This window comes from Macadamia integrifolia, unplaced genomic scaffold (assembly GCF_013358625.1).
Source record: "Macadamia integrifolia cultivar HAES 741 unplaced genomic scaffold, SCU_Mint_v3 scaffold2663, whole genome shotgun sequence".
In the NCBI taxonomy this organism is placed as follows: domain Eukaryota; kingdom Viridiplantae; phylum Streptophyta; class Magnoliopsida; order Proteales; family Proteaceae; genus Macadamia; species Macadamia integrifolia.
In genome coordinates this window covers 27,222-47,241 of record NW_024868868.1, presented here as the reverse complement: position 1 = coordinate 47,241, position 20,020 = coordinate 27,222, and the positions used below count along the sequence as shown (strand labels likewise).

The following is a 20,020-nucleotide window of genomic DNA, read 5'->3' as shown; positions in this document are numbered from 1 at the left end:
TTTGGAGCCGACTTTCATTATTATTCTTCTACTCTGATTAGTTTGGATTGTAAAGATAAAACAACTAAATAATGATGATGTTCTATTTCTATATGATATTGAAGTTCAAAGTTCAAAGTTCAAAGTTTGTGTGAACTGTGATAGCTAATTAGCCGTGCTTGCAGGTTGCCTATATGGCGATATGTATTGTACTTGTTCAATCATCAACATGAATTTCTAAATATAGTAATCCTTTATAATTAGTTAGATCTTATCAAATGCATGAGAGAAAACCTGAACTGGACTAAGCCTGCCAACAACAAATGTGTAAGAAAGTGAATTTCTCTGGAACATTTCACCAAACAAGTGGCGGGCAAATTCTATCTGCATTCCATGAAACGTGATTCTTGCGAGGCATCTCTCTGAATACTCTCATTGCTTTCTGCAGTTCCCCCTCTCTTCCGTAATCTCTTATCATCTTCGACCAAAATTTAATCATTTCATCAAAAGATCTCTCCCGCGGACCCTGTTTCTGTTTAACTGTTTTCGCTCGCGCCAAAATAGAGAATGGAAATCAACGATTTAGGGGACGGTATCGGATCGGTATTGGATACCAAAACCGATACGGATCGGATCAAATCGGTGGGTATCGGTTGATTTGTCACTTTTTTTTTTAGTACTAATTTTTTATTATTTTACCTCTTAACCGATACGAATAATCAATTTGAATCGATCAAGAATCAGGGATCAGTCTCAATCAATACCGATCTAATACGACCAACACAAGACCGATACTTGAAACCATAATGGAAATAGTGTTACAAACTCACTTTTTTGTTGTGTCAAAGCTGCCAATGTTTTCAGGGGAAAAAAAAAAAGTTGCTAATTAGTACTATATAAGCCAACTCGGTGAGTTGTGAGACCACTAAGTTTGAGTCTGGGACTCGAATAAAGATCCTCTTGAACATCAACTGTTTTACCTCTACCCATCTTCTGACTGCCGACTGCTGAACTTTGAGGTGCACACCCAAATGGTGGGATGCATTGGGATACAGGTCCAAGTCATCCCAATAGTTGGATGAATGGGAGGTAGATTATTGGAGACCTAAGTCGTTGGAGATGAGCTAAATCCCTTGAACTCTGGCTCTTGTGGAGATTCTGATATAGATCGGAGATATGGGGGCAAATTGGATAGATTTGCTGTTAACTTTGATCGAAAATTTATTCTCAATTAGAATTGATCCACCAATACATGATCGGATAAGTACTAGTAACGACCAAACATAGTTGAAATCAATATGGATCGACCATGCAGGTCTACATGCACACTCTCTCCTTCTAACCTTGTGAGACTTCTATTGACGAAAACCTTTTTATGCACTATGATTGATGTGGCACAATGGCATGGGAGATTTTTTTTTTTTTTTTTGGGTAAGTGGGGTGGGAGATTTTCAATACAGAGAGTTAGGGTGGGGTGGTGGGAGATGATTTTGGATCGGCCCATGTTAGCGCACGTACCTTATAAGCGGCTATTTGGGCTCGAAATTGGACAGGCTAATAAAATTAGGCCAAGGGAGTATTACTATTAGAGATTCGGCTCTTTTGTCTGAGCATCCATTGCACAGGTCTTACCATAGTTACTTGAGCAAGCACCATATGTCTAGGTGGTGATCCAACAGTTCTTAGTGCCTCATTCTTTGTGCCTTGTTCTCTGCACCCTCTCTCAAAACATTGGATCATCGCCTTGCCATGTGACTCTCGCCTAGATACTAATGGGCTGAGTGGTTAAGGCCTATTCACTTGACAAAAGGAGAAAACAGAAAGAAAGAAGTAACTCTCAGACCTTGCTTCCAAACATTTTCCCGGTGTATATCATAGAATGAGAGGCTTTTTTAGTGGAGCCCATAATGGCCCATATTGGCCCACAGATTAGGTAGGCTTCGACAAAGTGGAAGAGTCATGGTTTGTTAAACCCTACCCATGAGACGGACATGTCGCCTAAGTGCTACATAAAAGGACCAAAGAGTCATTAATAGTTCAGGATCATCCTCTGGTCATAATTAGCCACTATAAATGATGTTAATTCTTGGCTCCTGATTGGACCAATAGAGGTGACCTATTGGCCTTTATTGCAAAATAAGACTACAGAACCAAGGGTTTGGGTTTGGGTTTGGTTTGGCAACTTAAGAAACAACTAGGGAAAAACAAAAGCCCTTAATGCCAATGTAAAGATTCCTTTACACATCCCCTTATATTTCACCCATTGATTCCACATTCAATGCCCTTATATTGAATGATCCGTCACCCACGAAGCCTAATGGTGGAAAACACCATTATATTGTGAGAAATCTCTTCCCCAAACAATGACATGTGCTAACTCACTCAAGATAGGTCATTTTGCAAAGTTTGTCAGGATAGCCCAAGTTTCTACCATGTGAATAGATAGACCTTAAGGTCTCAAGTCAAGTTTCAGATCAGAACAATTTGCTAAATGAGAAAATAAAGCTCTATAAATCTAGGGACTTCAAGAGGATGCATAGTCATACATGAATAGCTAAAAATAATAAGATGCAAGGTAATACACCAGAGGTAATTAAAATAGATTTTAAAATTTGATATGTGGTTTATCTAACTCTAAAACTATCGATCTAGTGAAAAGATTGTCACATCATCTCGCCCCATGGCTAAACTTGATGAAGCACCTTGATAAACTTACCAAGTGAGCCCATCTAATGCAACCTTTACCCAATAGTATTTTAGAGCTATCAAATCATGGCCCACGACTTAAATCTTTGGTTTATCATCACACATTCCCCAAACAAGAAAGAGGACCAAGAAACAATGAATGTGATCCAATCTTAGTCAAATTGGATGCTCACTCAAGTGTTCCTCTTTGTCAGTAACATAATGGATATTTGTACCAATTTCCAAAGGATTGACATTATAGGGATGAAAATCTTGTCATACCCCCAAGCCTCTTTATGTACAATATAAAGTTACATAACCCTATTCTTCATAATTAAACTCCATCAAAAGGAAAGTTTAATGGCAAACATGCTAATAATGACCATGACTTTATAGCTCTTCAAATGTCATAATGTTAGGTCCTACCTAAATCTCAAACTTAATTATAAACAAAACTAACATTGGAAATTGATTTATGTTTGGGCTTCCAATCAAATTCTTAAGAGAGTAAAGGGAGGAGGGGAAAAAAAAAAATTCATTTTCTTACAATTTATCCTCACTTGGGTGATGTTAACATCCAAATTTGCTTTCCAATTATATTATTATTGGAATATCAGAGGTAGGTAAGAAAGTATAAAATGCCATTACCAGTCATGATTTTAAGTATTGATGTCAAATCAATTGTATTTGTCGATCTGTATTGGTATTGTTGATGCTAATACTTGGTCGATAGTATATTGACATAACAATTTGGTGATAAGGATAAAATTATCCAAAAGTTAATTTTGTGAAGAAAAAAATGAGGGTAAAACATTCAATCCAAGTGATCCATATCGATATCAGTATCTCACACCGATATTTAAAACCATACTACCAACTAGAGAAGGACGGTGAGTGAAGATTGGGAGGGAAGGAAAAGCAGGAAGTGGATTTTTTAAATTCCTTTAAATTCGTTTATGGTGGTAGAACTTCCTTTAAATTCTGATATCATTATTTCACCAATATTTTATCAAGAATATTTTTTTGGTAGAGCCAAAAATAATTAGCATCTCTCGAAGTGGGATTCTTTGGACCTACCTAAACTAAATTTTTTTATCATATTTTTGAAACTTGAACTAACTAGTTTTTAAGTGTCATTTTGGTTGTTAAATGTTAGTTTTTCACTTTTTGTCTTCCACACATAGGTAGGATTAGATTTAGAGCAATTGTAGTTAAGTTGGGCTTTGAAATGTTTCAAATGTCTTATTACTACAAAGCATTAAATAATAAGAATGGGAGAATATACCCATGTAAGATTTATACCATACAATCAATTTGGTATTCATTAAAGGTGAAACAGGGTAGTATCAGAACGGAAAAAGTATTTTGAACGTCTGGTCTTTATTAGTTTATTAAGGTGGCTCGTCTTATTATGCCACGTGAAACATTGATGTGATTTTACAAAAAAAAAAAATTAATAATAATAATAATAATAATAATAATATGACAATTTTGATCATCAGATAGTTATTACATGTCTTGGATTAATCAGATGTCATATTTCAAAATCTAATTCAATCAAATATTCTCTTGTATATTGGCATGCATGTTTTTTTTTTTTTTTTTGGTCATCGACTAAAAGTTCAGATGTGATCAATAGAGACTTTGGGTCTAGTTGTCCACAAAATATGAACTTGTTAAATCTATCAGAAGACAGATATACTTGGGACTTGGGAGTTCATCAATGCAGGTGATTCATAAGTTTCATCTTTATGATAAGGATTTTTTTTTTTTTTTTTTTTGAAAACAAATAATAATAAATTAAATAAAAGAACAATACAAAAAATGGAGGACCCATAGGGCCCTAGAGCATCAATTAGATCTCACAAATCAACATCCCATGTGAACCCATAGCACAACAAAGATATGTATATGAAATGGATCATAGGGCAAAAGTTTAGGAAGCAGATTGACCGGAAGATTAACCTCTCTGTACACAAATTTAAACACGATAGAATCAAAAGCTAGGAGAAGAGTCCAAATATGGTGGATATACTAAAGAACATCCCATGGAGGCTAGGAGGCTTCTTCCCCTAGACAAAGGATATGGTATTGGTGGAGTCAGATTGAATCACCACATGTTTGAACCCTAGATTATGGACTTGCTCCACAACAATGAGAATGGCTTGGATCTCACGCATGATGACTAAGAATGGAGGAACATTAGTAATCCAATCACTCATAGGAGGTGAGGTTCCTTCCTGAGCAATGGCTTTCGCGCTAGTAGCAATCAAACTACTACGTGTGCGAACGGTCAACGGTGGTCGTAGATCAGCTAGCGCACAGGCGTGTGCTAACGTGCATGGAAGGACTTACTTGGTTATCGCAGTTCACACATCAAAGTGCTTTGAAAGGTGTCAGCAGGTGCACGGAGTAGGAGCCCGGCATGTTCGCCCAAGTTCACCGTGCAATCCAAGGGTAAAAAATTCCCCTCCCCTCCCCCTCCCCCTCCCCCTCCCCCTCCTCCCCATCGAATGGCCCTAAAGGTGTGCGATAAATAGATTTCCATTCACCGTGACCATGGGAAAACTTGATCCAGCAAAAAATAATGAAGAACTCATGTAAAGAGAAAAATTACCATTCCGCATCGTGAAGAAGTTTTTTCATTTCCATTTTAGTATGAGTATAGCTTCCACAGTCCAACCCCCCATGAGGTAAGATCTGAAAGTAAGACAGTAGCAATTCGGGGTGAGCTGTAGGGCTGGGCTAGGCGTCTGAAAACCCAGGCCCAGCCCAGGCCCTCCAAGGCTAGGCCTAGCCCCTATCTTGACCCTGTCCCTGTTTTTGTTCTCTTAAATAAGAACTCAGTATATCCTCTCATAAACAAACACTCTCCTACACCTCTTTTGTAGACCTATGCATTTTCGTGGCAGCCTTGGATTTTTTTTTTCATAAACAAGCACTTTCCCATGGATTCCCTCAGTGATCCACATATTCTGAACACCCTCTGATGGTTGTTAATTTTCTTAAGGATAAACTTTTCATTAGTGACTAAGGCACCGTTTGATAATGTTCTTAGGAACATGTTACTGTGTTTTTTTGTGCCGAGAAATAGAAAAATGACCTTAAAAGCATTTGATAAATCCGTTTCGTTCCACCCTTTTTTAGAAACGTAAATAGAAATTTATGACAATTTATGATACAAGAAACGTGAATGGCGAAACATATTATACTTGTTCCGCTGTTTCTAGAAACAAGTTGAGGCCAAAAGATTAGGGAAATACCCAATAAAAAATCAATCAAAAGGCAACTCGTTTATCAAACACAAAAAAAATCCTTGATAGTAGTCCTTGATGCCATTGTCGGTGTTGTAGATCTCAGTGTGGACGATCCAAGAAACAAGTTTATCAAACACCAAAAAATCATTTTCTATTCTTTGAAACGTGAAAAAACGTTTTTTCTATTTCGAGACACAGAAACAGCAGAAACGTTAAACAGCAGAAACGTTATCAAACAGTACCCAAATGATGAAATGATTCAGATGTGACCTCTATTACTCCCCACCTCTCTCTCCTTATGTGCCATTGCATGTTGTCAATCTCGATCCATTTTTTGATGCTTAATTAGTGAAGTTTGCAAGTAAAAAAGTATATAGCCAAGGAAGGGTGCATCTCGTAATGCAAGATCCCTAGTGAGTAGAAGGTAAGACTATAAAGAGAGCTCCCTTCCCCTCAAGAGAAAGGAAAAAAGTGAAAAAAGGAAAAAAGGAAAAAAGGAAAACAGCAAAGATGATAAAATGGGCCTAATCCAAAAGATATAATGGCCACCCGGCCCACCCGTAACAGCGACAAAAAGAAATGATGCCCTTTTGGTCACCCGAACTTTTATCCAGTCACCTTTTTCAGAAATTAAAATAAAATAAATATAAGATAAGATAAATTAATTTAAATTTCTACCCAGCTTGTGACATCATGCATAGCTAAGCCACACGCAATATTGAGATGTTGTGACATAATCATATAACATAAGTTAGGACGTAATTTTCACACAAAAAGACCCAAATTAAAGAGTGGGGTGGGGAAGCAAGTCTCAACTTTCTACTTTCTTTGATTATTTCTTATAATTTACTCATCAACCATTAGGAATATGGCTACCTCTCCCTTTATTCTCAACCTTAATTTTGGCTAAGTTTTCATTTCCCTCCACCCATCTTCTGATAAGAGGATTACAAGAAAACAAAGCTTGTGAAAACTTTATATATATATATATATATATATATAGATATATATTTCTATGATATTGTTGGACAAGAGTTAAATCAAAGGATTTATTTATTATTATTTTTTTTTAACCAAGGTGTCCGAACCAGCTTGCGGGCACCTCGACTAATCCTCAGGGAGACGATTAGTATCGCAACCCACCGTCATGATTTCCACTTAAATCGCAGATGTACAGATGGGGAATCGAACTTGAGACTCTGTGCCTAATCCACACAATCCCCAGTTCGCCTTAACCATCTGGGCAACCCACGGGTATGAGAAAACACACACGCACACTCACACAATGCGTACGACAGAGTTTGATCCCACGACCTCCTCCCCTGGATGCCGGCTCCACAAGCCGAAGCTACCACCACTAGGCTATCCTAATGGTCGTAAATCAAAGGATGATATTCTTAATATGCTATTATGATTTAGAGGTGAAATTTAATTAGGGAAATGGTCTTCTACTAGGTTCTCCATAAACATGCAATCTTCACATGAGAGTTAATGACAGAATATCACCAATGGTTCTTCCTTCTAGCTCCATGGGTGAATGAAAATTCATTCCAACATTCTAACTTATTTGAAGAAATATTTTGAGAAAATCTTAACTTGGCAGTTTGGCTGGACTAAGTGGGATTGATATATTACAAGTAAATGAAATTTAGAAAGCACTAGCAGGTAGATCTATGACCCCCAATTTTTATTTTTATTTTTTTCAAATTGAAATGATTTCATTAATCAAAAGTGGATTTTTTTTTTCTTTTAATTTTTTTCTCTATTTGGTTGGAAGTAAAATAATGTAATGTAAACTTAAAATATAAAATAAAATAAAAAAATTTCTAATCATTGCTAATAATGATTGTGTAAACTGAACACTCAATGAATATGTTTAGCATCTAAGTTGTTCTCTATCATTCTCAAATATTTAGATTTGAGTGAAAAAGAGAGATGTCAAAATTTTACTTCACTTTCAACTACCATCTAAAATATAATTTTTTTTTTAATTTGTTTTGTTTTGTTTATTATTATTATTATTATTTAAATTTTTTTTATTATTTTGACGTTAGTCTTTCTTCTGAAAATATTTTCTAATACTTCTCATTACTTAACATCCAGTTAGCCGAAGCCTTTTGGGAAATATTGATCATTCAATAATTAAATTGTAAAAAAAATTAAAGGATTGATAAGAGTGAAATACATTGCAGGCTATATAATTGAAGTTGAGCTTTGAACTAAAACGAACATCAAAAAGTTCATAATCTATCCAATTATCTTAATTGGTTATATATGCCAACCCTCCATGACTCGAATTGGTCTAATTCTCTTTCTTTATTAGAAATTTATTTTTGTTCTAATTGCCATTAATTTTTTTAATTACCTGGAACTTGAGTATGTTTTAATAATGGCATATTCCCTATATGAAGATAAAAAGAAAAAAAAAATTGTTTAAATCGATGGCTTGTGTACATAGCAAATTCCAATTACATTGACAATGCGTTAAATGGACATTGTGTATAATTTTATTTTTTTTTCAAGTAAGAATGTGTGTATAAAATTTTAATATCAAGCTACAAGGGGATGGAGGTGTTTCCTATGGGAAAGCGTGGCCCTTGCATAGGCCAATGGGAACTCACATTGAAGCATCAGGTGGGGGCATCATTTTAAATTTCATCCAGATAGAGTGGTCTTTTCATCCCCTCCTGTGTCTGGGTGCAAGCACCACGCTCCCCTCCCTCCAAATATAAACCATTTTCACAAACTACAATGTATTAAATGGTAGGGACACTAGAATAAGCTTCTCTTGATGGGACTATGTGAAGGAAATTTTTTCTATATAAAAAAATTGATTTATGTAAATTAATGAATTTTATTTATTTATTTATTATTATTATTATTATTTTATATAGTTGAGAACTTGAGATATACAAGAAACTATTTTCTTGTACTTCTAGAAATATCATATGATACATATTTTTCAGAAGTATGATATACATGAGAGCTATATATTCAAGAAAAGTACAGAAATCAATGAATGACAAACAGAATTCAATGAACCCAGCCGCAAACAACTTATTTTATATTGATATTGTTAAGTTTTTCTTCATCAGTAGAGTCAGGTAAGGACATGGTGGGGCTTCTTTAATTTGTTAAATCCTTAGGTCATTATGTCTATTGGTACATGAATTTCCAACTTGAGCTGTTGGACTTAGTTCCTACATTTTAATATTTTTTTGTGTGTTTAATATTATGAATTACTATCACCATTAGCGGGGAAAAGGAAAATTTTCCAACCCAATCAACTTTTTGAGATCAACACCTCAGGAGTTATTGGGACAAGTTGGGTAGGTTAAGGATAGAGAATTAATTAAGTCTCCATCATAAAGTTGATATATAAGTTAGGAAGAGAGATATATACTGTATACATTGCACATTTATAAAAGTTCAAAAACCAGGTTTAGTCAGGGCGAATCATTTTTTTTTTCTGCCTTTAATTGTATTGGTATCTTCTTTTTTTTCCTTCTTCGAGTGAAAAGGTTATGAGGCTATGATTGCTTCGATGGTAATATTCAGGTTTCATGTTTTCTTTACTCTAGGTGACTTACCAAGTTGGCATCTTACAGGTCAAACCTGGTCTCAAGGAGATTTTTTTATTTTTTTTCTAATTTTCTATTGCATTTGGTAGTCATTTAAAAAAAATGTTTCTAACGTTTTTTCGTTCTATGAGAACAAAAAAAAACCGGAATAAAGCATTTGGTGTCAACTTGGTGTTTTTTCGTTTTTCATTTAACGAAAAGGAAAAAGAAAGAAAAAACGCTAGCGACGCAAAATGATGGAACAACGAAATCTTGTTCTGTCATTTTGGATTTGTTCCAAATACAAAAAAAGTGAACAACTAATCGTTCTTGAAACAGGTTTACCAAACACCATTTTTTATTATTATTATTTTTTTAACTGCATTTTGACATAGAAACTGAAAATTATGTTTTTGACATAAACGTCGTTTCTAGAACAGAATGACTGTCAAATGCAACCTATTGTTCTCGAAACGACGTTTCATGTCAAAATCGATTTTTTTTTTTTGTTTTTCTTGTGTCAAAATTCCGTTTTAGAACAAAATTCAAATGTTGGAACATGATTACCACGTTCCAAAATTTCTCATTTTTGAATTTTTTTTTATCCGATTTTTTTTAAACAGAAAAACAAATTGTGGACATCAAACGGAAGATTTTGTTTTCTTATTCCCACAAAAAGAAAAAACGCCAAAAATTGTTTTTTGAATGACTATCAAACTCAGATTTAATATCTTCTTTCTTCTCCTTCTTCCAATGAAAAGGAAAAGTGACAAGGAGTGAAGGAGAGAGAACAAAAAGACTATGAGAGGGAAGTACACACCGACAATATTTACTTATTTTTTTAATAAATTATGTTGGTTGATATTCTATAGTTTAGGATTTAAGTATGGTGTTGAGGTTTTGATGTTAGCTAATCCATCAACCATTTTTTTCTCCACCGCCAAAAAAGAAAAAAGTGAATATCATCAAAGAGAATCATCATAAGTATGGAATTTAGAAAAGGGTATTCACTTTTCACCATGAATGAAAGACAAAAGAAACTAATCAATGATTTACTGTTTGTGACATTTTCATGTTTGTGAAATTGAGATTTAGTTGTTAAGAGAAAAGGAGATTGAGATCTATATTGGGGTACACATGGGAAGGTACCCCACTAAACACTGTAAAAGCAAGATCATTCTCGAGAACTTGAGCATGTTTGGGTCTCACTTTTCAGTGTTTCAAATTTCAAACAGTGTTATCAGATACACTATTAGATCACATTTCAAGGAGACGAACTTAAATATTAGTATCAGATTGTTATTGGAATTTGAGAAGAAGCTAGGAAGAATGGTGAGTGAAAGAGCCAAAGAAAAGTTTGATTAAGAAATTGGAAAAAAGGTAAGAAGCTTTTTTAATGGAGCTTTACAGCAAAAGTCAATTATGGCCCCCTCTCATATAGATCATAATAATATCTTCACCGCCGAAGCTGAGAGGCAGATTTGCCCCCAAAGATTGAGCATCATTGCGTGATATTTATACGCTACCCCAGAAGATGACCCTATAGAATGATAGGCTACCCCAGAAGACGACCCTATAGAATGATAGGTAATTTTCACTTACATTATTATGTACTCATCTCATTTCTACATATCATTATATTTGGTTTTTTATTTTTATGTAAAAATAATAATTTCATATCAAATGTGAGTAATCTTATGTGAAAACTTAATATTGAGTCGAACACCTTTTCCTTGAGGGATATTTTTTAAAAGTGAATTTTACATTAGCCCCATCAAGTAATATCATCGAATTACTCACATCAGATGTGGAATTATTGCTTTCACGTGGAATCCAACACTTTTAATTCTCTCTATCCCGCTCTCTCCGAATTTGTGCTTATAAATAACTTTTCAAGAAAACCTTTACTTTAACTGACAACTTTTAATGGTGAATTTTACATGAGCCCCATCAAGTGGGTTCATCGAGTTACATCGGGTGTGGATTTATTGTTTTCAACTTTTCAATTGGAACCCAACACTTTTAACTCTCTCTCTCTCTCTCGTGCTTATAAATACCTTTGCAAATCAACCTCTACAGGGAAAAAGGAGGGTGGGGGAAAGAGAAAGAAAATGGGGACCTACAGTGGTGATGCTTACCATAGGGATTAGGGAGAAAGGGTTACAAAGTTTTCCTTTTTCAGGACCAAGTCTACTCCCCGTTCTCTGTTACAGAGGAAGAAGTCAAGAAACAGACCAAACCATTAAGAAGAAGAAGTGCTAAGGCTTCTGAGACTTCTACAGATAAGAGCATAAACCATAGCATTCAAGAAGAGAGGAAAACAGAGAGAGAAAGAGAGAGAGAGATGTCCTCCACGTCTCAAGCTATGCTTAACCAGGGCTTGTTTGATGATCAAGAGATGTCATCCCAGATGGGTTTCTACACATCTCCTCCCAACTGGAGTTTTACTTCATTGGGATGTCACCAGTCTTTAAGACTCAGCAGTAGCAACCCTTCTTCAACGGGACCCGATATCACTTGTAATCTCTCTGAAAACCTATCTTCCATGGCTCCAAAGCACCGAGATATTACTTCTCTTCTGGGTGAATTCGAAGCTCCTTCAGTGCAAAGATCGACAACTAATCTGCGGTAAACGGATCTCTCTTATTCATACTAGACCTTTTAATTCTTTGTAGGTGCTTCAGACATGAACAATTCAATAAAGAAAACAAAGAAACTCCTTAGAGCATACTTATCTTACAAACGACCCACTTCAAGAAATTATCAGAAGAAACAATCATGCTGGATCCATGCATCTCTCTCTCTCTCTCTTGATGAGTTTTAATTTGTTTGGGATTGGTGGTTTCAGGCCATGGGGAGAAGTGAATCAATACATGAGCGGTAAGAGAAACTTGGAAGATGATCACTTGACAGTTTCTGGGATGAAGATGAAGAAGGTGAAGGCAAGAAGGAAGATGAGAGAACCCAGGTTTTGCTTCAAGACCCTAAGCGACGTGGATGTGCTTGATGATGGTTACAAATGGAGGAAGTACGGCCAGAAAGTGGTGAAGAACACACTTCATCCAAGGTACCACATGAGATATGTGCACCCACACTATTTCCCTCTTTTATCATCTTTGTGTCTCATGCAATCTCACTGATCATTATATGATTTTTGTGCTTATGATTTAGCTTTTTCATTGAGCTAGCTTTACTACCTTCATAACTAGGGTTAGTAACTTAATAATGAACATTTACCAAAAAAAAACTTAATAATGAACATCTCTCTCTCTCTCTCTCTCTCTCTCTCTCATGATCATGATATTATCCTGCAATCTAATTATTTGATCTTCATTACTTTAGCATCAATACTAAAGTTTCCTTCCATTTGCTTTGCTTCTCTTTTCATGAGAACTCAGAATAATAAGGGATATATTGTCTCTGATTGCTTATGTATCTCTTTCTAGGCCTCCAAGTCTCCAAGCTTCTTGCTTTAATTTTTTTTCTCATGTGGTAACCCTATGATCTGTGTAATAATGTAGAAATCTTACGTACTTAAACTGTAATAATTAGAGACCTTGGGTCCCAAGGGCTAAAATTCTGGGAGAACCCTTGGAGCCCTTGTTCTAATGTAGTTAGGTTTCTTCCCTATAAATGTCATTCTCAGTCCTGAGAGATATTAACATTTGAAAACTATATGTAAGTATTAGTTTTAGTTCCATAAACACACATTATAATTTCACACTACAGAGTTTGATTATAACATCTAAGAGAATGTTTTCCAAGGTTGTGGACATATGATGATAAAGAACTAACCATCAATGAAATTATTTTTAACTTATAAGTGATAGTTTGGGTCCACAAGGTACAGTCCACTTAGTTTGGCAGTGGAATTTGAGAACCTTAGGTACAGGTACTACAGCATGCATAGTCACAGTCTCACTGAGTTTCTTTGGTAGACATGACAGACCTCTTTTACCATTTTCAAGGCTGAGCACCCATAGGTTATAGCACTTTATTGTGTTGACTGTGTTGGTAGAGATATCCTTTCATCAAAAAAAAAAAGTGTTAGTAGAGATATCCTCTAGTACGGGTTTGCAGGGATGAGTGCATTGTGCATGGTTGATGATCCTCTAGGACAGCAAGTATTTGATGGGAGATGTGCTTTGCTTGTTTTTTTATGAGAACTGGGCCTGAAAATGATTTTGTAAACTGACAATGGTATGAAGCTTCATGAACCTTTTGGAATGAAGGGACTCAAGATCACTTTTGTGAGAGGTTTTTAATCTAGCAGAACCATGCTTTGGGGATTGTATAGCACGGTTAGCACCACCCTCACCCCCCACCCCCCCAAAAAAAAAAAAAAAGCTGCTCCCTCAGTACAATGGATGATCTTTTCTTTTCCCCCCTTATCCATTCCCCATGGGTTTTTAGATTGTTATTATTATTTTTCTAATTACTATTAATATTCTAAGCTAGTTTCACAATTGTAATTTTAAGTTGATAGCATATTCTGGGATCAAGTACATGTTAGCTGAGTAGAATGTTTGCATCTCACAGGAGGTATGATGACATGTTTAAGTTTTTAAAAATATTCATTTTTTGTCATTTTTTTTTTTTTTTTTAAGGATTTTATTTGATATTTGTTTGATTTTTAGGTGTTGAATAAAATGTTTAACTAAAAATGGTATGTCATGCTAATTCAGTTTATGCTTGTGTTTGCATGTATTTATGGTACTACATTGTTTTTATTATTCAAGAACTTTTTAGTGTTTAATCTAGCCTTTTAAGCTTGATTCATGCTTCTATCTCCTAGTGCTAAATTATTACTTTTAACACAGCATTATATAGTATCATGTTATGCAAAAGAATGATTGAACTATCAATAATGAAGATATCTAAGATTAGGGTTGTGAATGAAGTGAATTTGGGAAGAAAAAGATAGTATGTTTGTTGTCTGAATTAGATCTTATATTTCAACAATATTCAAGTCAAGCATCTGAGGCTCAACTTTGTAAAGGGTTCATATGTCTCTAATCAAATAACATTCATAATATAATAAATATATTCTTAAAAACAAAATATTATAAAAATGATAAATATATATCTATTTTTTGGTATATAATTTTTTTTTAAATATATATAAGTTTATCTTGTTTTCCCAACTAAAAAGCTTATTGTCGGCCAAATATCTATTAGAGTTATCTTCGATGAAGCCCAAATTTTTTAGTCAGGTAGAACTCAAGGTCTGCTGCCTACCTATCAAGTTTGTCAAATTTGTAATTGATCAAGTGGTAAAAAGCTTTGAAAATCCAAGTCTATAGGAGGACTACGGGAGGTTGTATGCCAATACAATAATGCTTATTGAAAAACACATGATTCTATGGACATATACGGGAAGGTATTTCATTGAACTTGAGTTTAAAATTTGACACATGACAAATATAGTTTCCCTTTCATTTAAAGAGGAGGAATCGCTGCATCCTCCTGCCACTTAGAAAATAATATATGCCAATCTGATAAGCTTATCTAGTTGGGGCTGCATTGGCAATTTCCCTTATCCACATACAGCAAATGTATTTTATTAGATAATTTTAAATTAATATCAGAGCAGATATATCAATAGTTGAATTTAGGGGTTCAAGCGGGCCAGGATGGGCTGGGTTTTAAGGTCCCTTTAACTTAGCCCAGCCAACCCAGCCCAGCTCGCAACTACTTGATCTGGGCTGCCACTATGTATCATGTATAATGTAATTATATATTTATATATATATATATATACAAGGTTGAGCTCAGAGTAAGGCCTGGCCCAGGCCCTCTCGGGCTCAGGGCAAGCTAGTCAGCTTTAGTCAGCCTGGCCTGACTCAACCCTGGGCCTAGAATCCCAGCCCGCTGGCTGAGGCCCAGGGCCAATCAACTCTTGGATGAGCTTGGTTGGGCTCGGGCTTGATGGGCCAACTTGCACTCCTAGTTAAATTTGTATCCAAATGTCTGATTCTTTGAATAAATGTCATAGATATGACTTTGGACAAAGTTGAAATTTTGACCTTTTTTTTCTCTCTTTTTTTTTTTTTTTTTTTTTTTTTTTTTTTTTGGGTAGAAAAATTTTGACTACTTGTTAACATCATAGTAACTAAGATTGCCCTCTAAGGGCTAGTGGGTCTAAGAAATCTCAACCAAGCTTCAATTGAAAAGTTTCCCAAGGAAGAAATAGAATGCGTTTGGAATCTAAAATTATCTGGTATTAGATAATTACCAAAACTTTCAAATGTAAAAACTGGAAAAAACTGCATTTCATGAAACCTATAATAGCTATATATAGCATGGAACAAAATAGAAATTAATAGAGAGTTAATGTTGTAGCTTATTCATTTGAACAGATACCGATTATTGGTATGTAAAGGCCTTGGCTGGTTCTTGCCATGCCAAGCCAAGTCTTGGGACTGAATCTCACCCCTTCACCATGGAAGTGGGTTGGGAGGGGGGGGGGGTTTAAAGGGTGATAGGAAGTTGTATATAAATCTTGGGCAATCACAACTGCTTATGGACTCAGTTTCTCTTCATCTACCAGACTTTGTCCTCTGATTGGACTATCTTTCTTTTTATGGGGAAGGAGAGATTCAAAATCATATGAGGACTAAGAGTTCTCGAACTCAAAACCTTCAGGACTAGGCTCAATTGCACTAGTCTCAAACCATTTGTCCTTTAGAAAAGGATATCTTTGACCTCATACAATGGGAAGTGGTAGTTAATGATGACATTCATTCTTCATAGGATCAAATCACCAATAGTGAAGAAATTCTCTCTTTACCATCGGTTAAGGAAAATTTAATCCACTGTTTATTGTCACCTTTTTTTTTTTTTTTTTCTGAGGGTGGATTGCCGGTAGTTAGGATGTCAAGGATTAGGGTTTGTTTTTTTCTTAAGAAAAACAGGGACTAGGAATTTAGGATTGGGAAAATTCTGTTTTTATTCATCTTGGTATTGGACGTGTATGATTTTCTTTTGGACAAGAAGCTTTGTGTGCTCATCTTCTCCCGTGAGTGTGGGCCTCCTCAATAGACCATGATTGCTCCTTGTGTATTTTTGTTGACCATTTCTTTCTTGATTTTGGTTTACTCTTCCATCATATTTGCTCCTAACAAACTTTACAAGAGTCCGGTTCCTGCATGCCCATGGTAGGAGCCTTTCCAGACACGGTCATTTTAATTGCTAATAATTACTGTATAGCAGTTTAGATATGAGACCCATATTTTAAGAAATAGTATATCCCTAAGTCCCCTATTTGCATATAAAGTTTCGGCCATGTTAGAGTTTATTATGTTTAACAAAGCTTTAAAAATCTAGGGCTGTAAGAGAATGCACACAATGATGGATGGAATACTTCAGGCATCAACGGCATATATGGGGAAGAATGCCAGTACATGTGATGATATTTAATTGAATTAGGCTTTGAAATTTGAAGACTATCTTTTCTCCATCCAATGGTCAGAATTACTATATCAACTGCCCACTTTGTCAAAGAATGGTGGGCCACTATGAATGGATTCCTACAATGGGCATGTAGGAACCATTTTCCCTATACTTTACACCTTTAATATTCAATTCAGTCAAAACTAATTCTTTTGGTAAGGGATAGCACTTCAACATGAATTTAGATACTTGAAATTCAAGGAAGTAATCATATACTTGAGAGATAAAGCATCCATGTTAAAGGTTTGTCTTTGAGCAGTAATCATGCTGGTTAAATAATCACATGCTTAACCTGGGGCTTGAGACTGGACAGTACTAAAAGAACTGGAAGAGTTGGAATAAGGCTTTGATGAGTTTAGTTTTGGATAAACAAATTAGTTTTACCCCAAAATCTAAAGAAAGAGTTCTCACTAAGTCAGAGTAGAATCCACCTTAGCTCATTTGGAGTTGGCCCCAATAAGTATAGATAGATGACAATGAAGATAAAGACCTGAAGGGAAGGGGCTAGAGTGGGATTTCAAACAATTACTTCAATGTGGCATGTAAGGTTATCTTTTCTTAGAGAGAAAGAGGAAGGATGCAAGTAATTCAGATAAGACCTCTAGACTCCTATGGGCCTCATGTTAGCTTCTTTTGTAAGTCCTTTTCCTTTTGGAAATGTTCATTGAACACATTTAGCTAGAATGACAAGTTCAGAGGCATACCCATTTAGAGAATTTTCTTGTCTATTCTGTGTAATTATTTTTCTTATAATGATTTCATCTGATCTACTTGATGCACTGAATCTCCTCATCTCCTAATAATCTATCCTTAGTTCTTTCTCTACTTGATTGGGTTCCATATTCAGTTCAGTCATTCACAAACTGGTAATTATGGTCTTAGTAAAGAATGTTTTTTTTTATCACTTAAAGTAGAAAGTACTTACTCTTATTGGAAGACCCTGACAAAAAAAAAAAAAAAAAAAAAAGACGTATCTAATGCCCGAGGCTCTCCCATTATGGGGTCTGGGAAAGGTCATAGTGACCTCTACTAATAATATTTCTTGTAACTGAGTTTATTGCAGGAGTTACTACCGCTGTACCCAAGACAATTGTCGTGTCAAGAAACGAGTTGAGCGATTCGCCGAGGACCCACGGATGGTGATCACGACATATGAAGGGAGACATATCCATTCTCCCTCACATGATATGGATGACACAGAGGCTTCATCTCACATCAATAATTTCTTCTGGTAGTGATAGTAGTACTGCTTATAGTTTTCACTTGAAAAGCCATTATCAAGGCTTATGTACTAGTGTTCTCTCTTCTGTAAAACCCTAAAAAAGAAATTAGAAATGTTCCACTCCTGTGGCCATTTTCTAGATTTGATAATAAACATGTGGGGGTGGCAAATGCCTTTGTTATATATTCTGCCTCCTTTACTGGTGGCTGTTAATTAATAAGAGGGGTCGATCATCACTTTCCTTGCATTATTAGCATTGCTTGCTTGTTTATATCAACTTTGTAGTATTCTTAGTTATTGGATTGATAGATACATTTAGGGCCCATCAGGTAATTGATTGGTTAGCCCATTGATACACCTAAACAGGTGGTAAGTTTTAGTCCTACATCAATTAATGGGTAGTGTGCGATTGTTGAGCTTATGACCTTGGAAATGACCTTTTTACCCTGAAACTCGAGCTTTAGGGTGGTTACTGTGAAATAGTATCAAAGTGAGTTGTCTCTACACCGACAGCCAAAAGAAGTTGATGTAGTGATTGGACTTGGCTACAATTGGTTTCTTTATGGATAAGGAAAATCCATATCCACACATTTTCTTGTGGAAAGGAAAAGTCCCACAAGAAAAGTGAGAGACTATAGAGGAAGTCCTTTCCTCACTTTTCTCGTGTTTTTTCTAGTTGTAACCAAACGACATTGTGAGGGAAAAGATCCCTCACCTTTCCCTTCTCATGTGTTTTCTCGTCAATACAACCAAACACAGTCCCATCTCCCATGCCTACTATAATAGAGCTTTGCCTGCCAATCATGAATCAACATCGTCTGTGGAGAATGTAGATCGTAGATGGCAACTCCATGAGCCACGCAAGGCTGAAGGTAAGCAGAAATTTTGTTACCTTTTCTAAGGAAAAAGGAAAAGTCCCACAAGAAAAGTGAGAAATATTTATAAAGGAATCCCTTTTCCACAGTTTTCTCGTGTTTTTTCTACTTCGAACCATACAACAATTGTGAAGGATCGGATCCCTCACCTCTCTTTTCCCTTTCCCTTCTCATGTGTCTTCCCAGTAATATAACCAAACACATTCCCATGCCTTTGATGGCAGCTTTCCACTAGAGATAGTAGATGGAAATTCCATGGGCCATGCTAGGCTGAAGGTAGTAGATAAAGTGTTTGCCAAAGTACCAAACAAGCCTTGTTCAAGCCTGCAGAAACTCGGTTTGGATTTGCACCTGAAAATTGATGGTTCTAAACAAAAGAGGAATCGGTAAAACCGAATCGAATAGAAATCTGTAAAATTGGAATGAATAAACTCAATTTCCTACACTGCGTTATATGTTCAAGCAAACACTGATTCCATGCTGTTAAGGAACAATAATATTAGAATATATAGTAAGAGATATATGCAATATATATTGAAATGGTAATCTTTAATTATTATAAATTTATCTGTTCATGCCCTCAAATTAAGTGTAAAGGAAACGGATTAAGGGGTGCAAACGTGAAACCATGCAGACCAGTATTTTTTTTTTCTTTTTCTTTGTTTTTTTTTTTTTTTTGATAGAAAGACCAGTATAAAGGGATGTAAATGGATAGTCGAAATCCAAATTCGAATTCGCATTCGTATTCATTTAGGGGTATCTGTATCCAATCAAAGGGTATCCGGATTAAAATCCAAATTATCCAAAAAATAATTATTCGATCCTATTAAATAATCAATTAATAATTTTGAAGGTTCTTGAAGTTTAAATAGAACAAGAACTGTCTAGCTCAGTTGGTGAATTGTGGTGCATAAAAAACCTATACTCACTAGGAGGTCTCGAATTCGAGTCTCTTAGCTGTTACCTACTTCCCTCCTTACCTGTAAAAAA

At 35.5% G+C, this 20,020-nt stretch overlaps 1 protein-coding gene across 1 annotated transcript; it reads left to right on the top strand.

The window, feature by feature from the left end:
- The first annotated feature begins 11,568 nt into the window (after window positions 1-11,568).
- Window positions 11,569-18,402, top strand: LOC122067004 (probable WRKY transcription factor 57). Its single transcript, XM_042630846.1, has 3 exons — window positions 11,569-12,109; window positions 12,330-12,548; window positions 17,997-18,402. The coding sequence occupies exons 1-3, from the start codon at window positions 11,826-11,828 to the stop codon at window positions 18,166-18,168; spliced, it is 675 nt and encodes a 224-aa protein (XP_042486780.1). The 5' UTR covers window positions 11,569-11,825; the 3' UTR covers window positions 18,169-18,402.
- Window positions 18,403-20,020: the final 1,618 nt, after the last annotated feature.